Source organism: Aphis gossypii, chromosome X (assembly GCF_020184175.1).
Source record: "Aphis gossypii isolate Hap1 chromosome X, ASM2018417v2, whole genome shotgun sequence".
In the NCBI taxonomy this organism is placed as follows: domain Eukaryota; kingdom Metazoa; phylum Arthropoda; class Insecta; order Hemiptera; family Aphididae; genus Aphis; species Aphis gossypii.
Window position 1 is genome coordinate 31,552,811 of NC_065533.1, and position 10,979 is coordinate 31,563,789.

The 10,979-nt window shown below is 24.3% G+C and overlaps 1 protein-coding gene across 12 annotated transcripts; it reads right to left on the reverse strand.

The window, feature by feature from the left end:
• Nucleotides 1–1,593: 1,593 nt before the first annotated feature.
• LOC126548826 (proteasome activator complex subunit 3-like) lies at nt 1,594–8,832 on the reverse strand. Of its 12 annotated transcripts, XM_050206105.1 has the most exons (7): nt 5,018–5,451; nt 4,823–4,936; nt 4,008–4,040; nt 3,415–3,530; nt 3,236–3,344; nt 3,004–3,174; nt 1,594–2,022 (listed from the first exon to the last, which is right to left on the reverse strand). In XM_050206105.1, the coding sequence occupies exons 2-7, from the start codon at nt 4,847–4,849 to the stop codon at nt 1,834–1,836; spliced, it is 645 nt and encodes a 214-aa protein (XP_050062062.1). In that variant the 5' UTR covers nt 4,850–4,936; nt 5,018–5,451; the 3' UTR covers nt 1,594–1,833. The 12 variants fall into 12 exon arrangements, with proteins under 12 accessions (XP_050062062.1, XP_050062059.1, XP_050062060.1 ...); XM_050206102.1 differs by lacking the exons at nt 3,236–3,344; nt 3,415–3,530; nt 4,008–4,040; nt 4,823–4,936; nt 5,018–5,451 and adding exons at nt 6,503–6,611; nt 6,682–6,797; nt 7,274–7,306; nt 8,088–8,832; XM_050206103.1 differs by lacking the exons at nt 3,415–3,530; nt 4,008–4,040; nt 4,823–4,936; nt 5,018–5,451 and adding exons at nt 6,682–6,797; nt 7,274–7,306; nt 8,088–8,828.
• Between the last annotated feature and the right edge of the window lie 2,147 nt (nt 8,833–10,979).

Sequence of the window (10,979 nt, forward strand, 5' to 3'; positions counted from 1 at the left end):
ATTTATTTAATCTAATAATTAAATCCAACTAAAAAATACACTGTTACATTTTATCAAAGCAATGTACACTTGAATTTCAGAATTTGTTGAATATATATGTATTTAATCACCAATTCACCTAAAATAGTAAAATATAGTACAATGATATACATTATAGCAAATTAAACAGTGTATAATTAATAAAATGGGATCAGTATTTAATAATAATATAATAAACAATATATGCCAAGCATTAATTTATCAAAGTATTAACAATGCTTTAAACACATTTTTAGCAAATGGAAGAATTATTCAAAGAACCAAACAACTTCTTGAAAATGATATAATTTTTATCTTCTTGTTCTAGTAGTTTTTGACCTTTGGGTAAAAACTGGGACTTACTGATTAAATCCTATAAATTTTGATTGGCTTTTATGGAGAAAAATTTTAGAGATTTAATTGATTTAATTAATCACGGTAGTAGTAATGGAAATTTTAATTAAGGTACTTTTGCCTGGAAACTGATTTTTGAAGAAAGTTTGATATTATTTACACATTGTGTTGTTGTAATATCTTTTAATGTATTATTACTAATTGAAAATCTGTACATGAATCATAGGAATAAATTGGACGAACCATTAAATTAAGAATTTATCTAACTTAATTTTACTCGAAACTTACAAAATTTAATTCAAATTAAATAACTTATAATCCTAATATAAAAATAATTTCAGATTGTCTTATTTGTTGATTAATAAATAGTATAATTTAACAGGGTAGGTGATATTTTTTAATTTTTTATTCATCACGGTTTTTATATTTTGTGTATAGAGTACTTGAATATCAAAGAGTATCAAGTCGAAGTTATTGCTATGAAATAAGTGTAGTAATTTATGTACCTAACATATCTATTTAAAAGTACAATATTAACCAGTTTTTGATGATAAAAAAATTTATAAAATGAATAAGTAATATATACAAGAACTTATCTAAAAGTAATATGTAGATATTGAAGAAGTATAACATAACTTTATTGAGAATTCTAGCAGTGTATATATAGTCCAGGATATTTCACAGTATGTTTAAATCTTATACAAATATTGAAACTTAACTGAATTTTGGTTTTTGGTATATATACTTATGTGTTGAATGAACCTATCTACATTATATAATAAATTATAATTTTATTTGATAACCAAAATTACCAACTAATTCACCTACCAATCAAATAATCTCCAAATAATAATTATTTATTGTTTTTTTCATATTAATAATAACAATAATAATAATAGTAATAGTAATAATTTATTACAGAATCAACCGATAATTTGAACATTAAGTTTTTTTTAACGATTGACCTATATTAATAGAAATATCAATCAGTCAGTCTTAATCAACTGGTTGACGACCCCTGATGTAAATAGTAGATATGCTAAAAAAATCAATACTACTAGTTAAAAGAGATACTAAATCAAGAAGACATAACAATTTTCGATCACTTTTTTCAATTCAAATATTATTGTCTATGTCATAATATATTGTCTGTTTCACATAAATTTAGAATTTAATAGGATTGGATGCATGTAAGTTGTAAATTAGTGTAAATTAGAAACATTAAAGAAATAATATTTTTATTTATTACCATGCACATCTTAAATGTTAAACTGAAGTAAACATTTTGTATAATATCTTATTTTCATTGTTAAAATGTTACTTGTATTATTGACATAAAAATGAATATGTTGAGGAAATGATAAGGATATAAATTTAAATTTTAAAGTTTTTAGAATGAAGGCTAGAAATTAGAGATATCTCTAGTCTTTGTTGTTTTTTTTGTGTATGATCTTACTGCACTTAATAAAGACAGTCATTGTTTGATGACCGTGGCTTCTTTATTTTGTCGAAGTTTTTAATAACTAGTTCATGCATTGTAGAATAAGAATTACGGGCATCGTGCATGGCAAGAGACAAAAAGAAGCATTGCCTTTCGTCCAATTCTGCAACAGCATACTGATAGTCTTCAATCAATGGGTATTTGCAAACCTGAAAAAAGTGATTTAATTTATTAAAAATCTCATTTATTTGTTTTTGTCATAAAATTTTAAATGTGTTATTTTATATTTTTATATGTGTTTTACTACTAGTAACTAGTTAGTATTTAAATATAATAAAACAATTAATACCTTAAATGTATAATTTTAAAAATTTTTCTAATTCATATTCATTAATAAAAAGAAATAAAAGTATCAAAATTCTTATTTTGAGTATTAATATTAACAGAGCCACTTAAAATCTCTACCCTTGAATGAACAGGATCATGAATTATTTTAATTTTAGAGAAATCATAATTTTTCTTATCAACTTATAAATCATTTTTAATAAGTGTTAAAATATACAACAAATAAACTGTCTTCAATCATTATTTTATAATTTAGTATTTACTTATATTTCTTTTTTTATTTCATTTGTAAAAAACAGTCAAGGAGGGGATTTAGGTATTTAATAAAACTATGTATGGGGATTATTTGGTAATTTAGGAGAATAGTAAGAATATTTTTAGGGTTGAAACTATAAGTGACATAAATAGATTTGATTTTGTTAATTTTATTTTTATAAAATGATCCACTATTCAAGTTGAATTTGGTAGTTTTGCAGGTTGTCTGTACTAGTGATTATATCTCAGTTAGATTAATTTATGGCAGTACCGTCCATTTAAGTAGCTATGGTAGATCTGTTGTATAGACATAGTAATGTCGGGGAAGAAAAAATGATTTTGGAGAGCACCTGCTTTTATAGGATATTGAAATATTTCTCATTCACATCATATTTCAAAATTTTAAATTATATTGGAATTATTTGAGGGTCAGAAATAACGAAGAGGGCATTAATATTATTTTGATGTAAAAACTCATTACACTAACACATAATTTCTCAGTCTTACTAACATATAACATATAAAAGTATTGTAACATCATAGTATAATAATTACATAAACTAATTCCAATTAATAAAATTAGTACAAACCTTGGAAATAAGTTGTGCACGAAATAAATTGTAATGTGATATCTGAATTAGAGATTTGCCTGTTGTTATTTCAACGTCGCTTATAGCAGAAATAGTTTCTTCTTGCACAGATACTCCAAAATTATTTCCATCTTCAATCTTTGGTATTAATAAGGATACCCACATCGCCAACTAAAAATACAAAAATAAATGATTGTGATAATTGTGTAAATATTATAAATATTTTACGAACAGCTTTGGCGTCGTCAATTAATTGTTTGAGATTGGGTTTAACAATTTCCATAACTTCAATAATTTTTTTATTGGATGGTATGAGTGTTTGTCCCGAAATGAAATCTGAACTAAAATCAAATAATTGTTTAAATATTTAATAATTTTAAACCAAAGCATAATAATATTCAATATAATTACTTTTTATTACATTCCAATTTCATGACATTTGAAGCAACTTCGAACTCAGGCATTTTGAGTAACTCGTTTAAATGTAATATTCGTTCTGGAAATTTTTGAACTAAAAGATTCTCTGCCTATAATTTAAAATTAACATAAAAAAATTATAATAAGTATTAAGATTTAGCACTTGAACACCATATATTCTTAAAATTATATATTTTTATTTTATATGTTCAAAGTATTACATTAAATTTGATCTCGATAATTAAAATATAAAAAATAATATACAGATATTGAAAAGATGTCAACAGTTATAAATATATAATTTATAAAGCTACAACTAAAAGATAATCACTATTGAAGCATTATTTTTACAATTCATTTCTTTTATCAATAACTATAATATGATATCAAATCATGTTTATCATAAGAATATTTGATAATTTAAAAATTGATAATAGGATTTATTCTAGTTGAGTAAAGCGTACAAAAATTGTTACTTTTGGAAACAAGAAAATATACTAGATTATATAATACATGTTGAAACAAAAATTTTAGAGATCTGCAGACACAAATTTAATCTTACAAGTAAAAATAGTTTCAATACATACGTCAGCCTGCAATGTTTCATGTAATTCTTTTGCCTGAAAAACATAAATAATTAATAAAATATAAATAATAAGTAGAGAATTGTATATAGAAAGTTAATAACATGATGATAATCTTAATGAAATTAATTTGTGAAAAAGGTTTATTACAAGATTTAATTGATGTTTGACCATGTTAATGATGACTGCAGAGCACAGATTTATATGAAGTAAAAACCATTGAATATGTACTAAAAAATTTAAAATATACATAAATATATGCACTAAAATGTTAAAATATGTAAGTCAAATAAAAAAAAATATTTTTTAAACAATAGTGAAATAATATCGATGGTTAATCGTGGTCGTAATCAATATTTTTTTATCTTGGTATAAATATTTTATTTCCGCAATTATTGATCGAAGATCATATTTGGGAAAACCATTTATATCTTTAACCATACCTATTAATTTATTTTAATATTAATTGAAGCTATGAAAAAATAATATTTTTTTCTCATATTATACCTAATAATTGTATATATTTAAAAAATGTATTATAAAAATATGCACAAAAAAAATTCATTTTCAAACCGCTATGCTATGAAACAAGTATTATGCTCACTTAGCATAATATTATCATATGATTAACCAGAATAAATATGCAAATGCATATAAATCCATGCTGTAACGATGAGTTTAATATACAGTACACTAAAAATCTGAAACGCGAGTAAAATGATCTCTAAAAATTTTTGATTTTTAGTTATTCCATCAATCATATTGTATTGATTATTTTCAACTGATTATGCAGAAAATATATATATTAATTAATTCACCTGTTTTACAGCTTCAGTTTGGGCCATTTTCTGTGAGTGAACAATTTGGTATTTGAAAGTTGTATGTATTCTGATGAAATCGATTTGAATATTATAGTATTTGAAAACGTAAATCTTAATCAAGTATAAAAAATGTAAGGCTATATGTTATAATATTAACTGCTATAAAACAAACTAGAAGCACAGACAACTCACTGTAAATGTGTATCCTAGGTCGGACACACACACTTGAAGCAAATATCGTAAGAACTAACTAGTGAAAAGTAAAGTGTGTAGGTAGTAGTCGGAAATCGTACAGTTGGACGTTGCGATAAAAGCCAGATTAATTCTAATGGATTTTTCATGGAGTAAACGTATAAATCGCGCCGAACGAACATGCAAGTGTAACAACTTTGAAATATAAATACTTAAATTAATTTTTTAATTAATTTATTTATTTAGAAAATGGGTTTTTATCCAATGACCCTCTTGAGCCGTTGTTGCATAGCAAATCGAGGGAGGTTTACGTTTTGAATATCTGAAGGAGCGCAGTGAGTAAGTAGCAACACTGGTAGCCAGGTTTTAGGGGCCAGTAGGACTAAGCGGTTCCTTTGAAAAATGATTTTGACCAAGGTGGGAAATTCTTATAATAAAATAATTGTAGTTGGACCTTACATCATCTATCTTACCTACTATATTATCTTTACTTAATCTATACTGATATCAGATATATTTGTTGTGCTATTTTAGTATTTAAGCAAGTTATGGCCATTTAAAGATTGTAATCTTTTTTAAATTTGTTTTTAGAAGAAAATATACAATCTATATAATGCTGTATATTATGATTATATCTACGAAAAAAAAAAATAAAACATGAAATACATAATTTGGGGAGAGAAGCCACCCACTATTGATTTGTTGACATTTATCATTTTGCCAACCCTGATATAAATATTATAAGTTCGTGCGACCCAAGTACGAAAACCAGGTGCCCTAAATAGCATTACAGGACAACACACACACACACACACACACACATTCACGTGCGCCAACCGTTATTAGATTTCGGAAGAACGTCGAGTGATGAATGTATTACTTTTACAATGATGTGTGTTGTTTTTATGAGTCTGTATACAGTTTAACTAGTCGAATTAATGCACTCATATCAAACTTATTAGGTTTCTGATGACAAAATGAATATCCTTGATACATTTTTTTTTAAAATAACAATTAATCATTGAAGGATGTGAACCACCCTTTACAAATAAACTATATATTTGCTATGTCATATTTTAATCAAATAGGTATTATCATTAAATATAAAATTATAGGTAACATTGGAAATATAATGAGTGAATATGTAAATAACAAAAATACAAAGTATAAAGATAAAGTACAAATCACATAAATGTAGTATTAAGCATTAAAATCAATAGACAATAATGTTCTAAACATATACAATCATAAATTATCACATAACCCTCAGTATGTAGTAACTCACTCATAAAAAACATAGGATTTTCATATTTATAAAAAGGAACAAAATAAAAAAAAACTAGGGTAAATGTCATGATATGTATATCATAGATGTTATTTCCATCTTCAATCTTTGGTATTAATAAGGATACCCACATCGCCAACTAAAAATACAAAAATAAATGATTGTGATAATTGTGTAAATATTATAAATATTTTACGAACAGCTTTGGCGTCGTCAATTAATTGTTTGAGATTGGGTTTAACAATTTCCATAACTTCAATAATTTTTTTATTGGATGGTATGAGTGTTTGTCCCGAAATGAAATCTGAACTAAAATCAAATAATTGTTTAAATATTTAATAATTTTAAACCAAAGCATAATAATATTCAATATAATTACTTTTTATTACATTCCAATTTCATGACATTTGAAGCAACTTCGAACTCAGGCATTTTGAGTAACTCGTTTAAATGTAATATTCGTTCTGGAAATTTTTGAACTAAAAGATTCTCTGCCTATAATTTAAAATTAACATAAAAAATTATAATAAGTATTAAGATTTAGCACTTGAACACCATATATTCTTAAAATTATATATTTTTATTTTATATGTTCAAAGTATTACATTAAATTTGATCTCGATAATTAAAATATAAAAAATAATATACAGATATTGAAAAGATGTCAACAGTTATAAATATATAATTTATAAAGCTACAACTAAAAGATAATCACTATTGAAGCATTATTTTTACAATTCATTTCTTTTATCAATAACTATAATATGATATCAAATCATGTTTATCATAAGAATATTTGATAATTTAAAAATTGATAATAGGATTTATTCTAGTTGAGTAAAGCGTACAAAAATTGTTACTTTTGGAAACAAGAAAATATACTAGATTATATAATACATGTTGAAACAAAAATTTTAGAGATCTGCAGACACAAATTTAATCTTACAAGTAAAAATAGTTTCAATACATACGTCAGCCTGCAATGTTTCATGTAATTCTTTTGCCTGAAAAACATAAATAATTAATAAAATATAAATAATAAGTAGAGAATTGTATATAGAAAGTTAATAACATGATGATAATCTTAATGAAATTAATTTGTGAAAAAGGTTTATTACAAGATTTAATTGATGTTTGACCATGTTAATGATGACTGCAGAGCACAGATTTATATGAAGTAAAAACCATTGAATATGTACTAAAAAATTTAAAATATACATAAATATATGCACTAAAATGTTAAAATATGTAAGTCAAATAAAAAAAAATATTTTTTAAACAATAGTGAAATAATATCGATGGTTAATCGTGGTCGTAATCAATATTTTTTTATCTTGGTATAAATATTTTATTTCCGCAATTATTGATCGAAGATCATATTTGGGAAAACCATTTATATCTTTAACCATACCTATTAATTTATTTTAATATTAATTGAAGCTATGAAAAAATAATATTTTTTTCTCATATTATACCTAATAATTGTATATATTAAAAAATGTATTATAAAAATATGCACAAAAAAAATTCATTTTCAAACCGCTATGCTATGAAACAAGTATTATGCTCACTTAGCATAATATTATCATATGATTAACCAGAATAAATATGCAAATGCATATAAATCCATGCTGTAACGATGAGTTTAATATACAGTACACTAAAAATCTGAAACGCGAGTAAAATGATCTCTAAAAATTTTTGATTTTTAGTTATTCCATCAATCATATTGTATTGATTATTTTCAACTGATTATGCAGAAAATATATATATTAATTAATTCACCTGTTTTACAGCTTCAGTTTGGGCCATTTTCTGTGAGTGAACAATTTGGTATTTGAAAGTTGTATGTATTCTGATGAAATCGATTTGAATATTATAGTATTTGAAAACGTAAATCTTAATCAAGTATAAAAAATGTAAGGCTATATGTTATAATATTAACTGCTATAAAACAAACTAGAAGCACAGACAACTCACTGTAAATGTGTATCCTAGGTCGGACACACACACTTGAAGCAAATATCGTAAGAACTAACTAGTGAAAAGTAAAGTGTGTAGGTAGTAGTCGGAAATCGTACAGTTGGACGTTGCGATAAAAGCCAGATTAATTCTAATGGATTTTTCATGGAGTAAACGTATAAATCGCGCCGAACGAACATGCAAGTGTAACAACTTTGAAATATAAATACTTAAATTAATTTTTTAATTAATTTATTTATTTAGAAAATGGGTTTTTATCCAATGACCCTCTTGAGCCGTTGTTGCATAGCAAATCGAGGGAGGTTTACGTTTTGAATATCTGAAGGAGCGCAGTGAGTAAGTAGCAACACTGGTAGCCAGGTTTTAGGGGCCAGTAGGACTAAGCGGTTCCTTTGAAAAATGATTTTGACCAAGGTGGGAAATTCTTATAATAAAATAATTGTAGTTGGACCTTACATCATCTATCTTACCTACTATATTATCTTTACTTAATCTATACTGATATCAGATATATTTGTTGTGCTATTTTAGTATTTAAGCAAGTTATGGCCATTTAAAGATTGTAATCTTTTTTAAATTTGTTTTTAGAAGAAAATATACAATCTATATAATGCTGTATATTATGATTATATCTACGAAAAAAAAAAAATAAAACATGAAATACATAATTTGGGGAGAGAAGCCACCCACTATTGATTTGTTGACATTTATCATTTTGCCAACCCTGATATAAATATTATAAGTTCGTGCGACCCAAGTACGAAAACCAGGTGCCCTAAATAGCATTACAGGACAACACACACACACACACACACACACATTCACGTGCGCCAACCGTTATTAGATTTCGGAAGAACGTCGAGTGATGAATGTATTACTTTTACAATGATGTGTGTTGTTTTTATGAGTCTGTATACAGTTTAACTAGTCGAATTAATGCACTCATATCAAACTTATTAGGTTTCTGATGACAAAATGAATATCCTTGATACATTTTTTTTTAAAATAACAATTAATCATTGAAGGATGTGAACCACCCTTTACAAATAAACTATATATTTGCTATGTCATATTTTAATCAAATAGGTATTATCATTAAATATAAAATTATAGGTAACATTGGAAATATAATGAGTGAATATGTAAATAACAAAAATACAAAGTATAAAGATAAAGTACAAATCACATAAATGTAGTATTAAGCATTAAAATCAATAGACAATAATGTTCTAAACATATACAATCATAAATTATCACATAACCCTCAGTATGTAGTAACTCACTCATAAAAAACATAGGATTTTCATATTTATAAAAAGGAACAAAATAAAAAAAAACTAGGGTAAATGTCATGATATGTATATCATAGATGTATTAACATCATATTATATTATAATATAAGTAATATTGACCTCATAAAATAAAGTTTGGAAAAAAAATATGTTAATAGGAGATTTTAAAAATTGCAAAAATAAAAATTTTTTCTTAGGATTATTTGTAAATACACCATAATACTTTTTATTTTGCTAAAAAAAAAGTCAAAATTTATCTTAACATTTGAAACATTTGCCATTATAATAAAATGTTAATTTTACCTACATAGAAATAGTTTGGAAAAAATATGGTTATATGATATAATAAAAAATTGCAAAAATAAAAATTTTTCCTTAAGAGTATGTGTAAATACACCATAATACTTTTTATATTGCTAATAATATAGAAATAATTAATTTTACACATTTAAAATTTTTGCAATTATAATAAAATATTTATTTTACCTATATTAAATATAGTTTGGAAAAAATATGTTAATAGGAGATTTTAAAAAATTGCAAAAATAAAAATTTTTTCAGAGGATTATGTGTAAATACACCGTTAAATTTTATATTTTGCTAATAAAAAAGTCATAATTTATCTTAACATTTGAAACATTTTCCATCAAAATAAAATGTTAATTTTAACCACAAAAAATATAGTTTGGAAAAAATATGTTAATAGGAGATTATGAAAAATTGAAAAAATTAAAAATACTTCTTAGAACGATTTGTAGATACACTGTTATACTTTTTATTTTGCTAATAAGAAAGTCATAATTTATATAACACATTTGAAGCATTTGCCATTAAAATAAAATGTTTATTTTAAAAATTATATTCTCAGGGTAACACTATGTAATTAAAATAATCTTTTAAGGATGTGTACCACCCTTTACAAATAAACTACATATTTGCTTTGTCATATTTTAATCAAATAGGTATTATCATTAAATATAAAATTATAGGTAACATTGGAAATATAATCACTGAATATGTAAATAACAAAAATACAAAGTATAAAGATAAAGTACAAATCACATAAATGTAGTATTACGAATTAAAATCAATAGACAATAATGTTTTAAACATATCCAATCATAAATTATCACATAACCCTCAGAATGAAGTAACTCTCTTGTAAAAACGTATGATTTTCATATTTATAAAAAGGAACAAAATAAAAAAAAACTAGGGTAAATGTCATGATATGTATATCATAGATGTATTAACATCAAATTATACTATAATATAAGTAATATTGACCTCATAAAATATAGTTTGGAAAAAATATGTTAATAGGAGATTATAAAAAATTGCAAAAATAAAAATTTTTCTTAGGATGATTTGTAGATACACTGTTATATTTTTATTTTGCTAA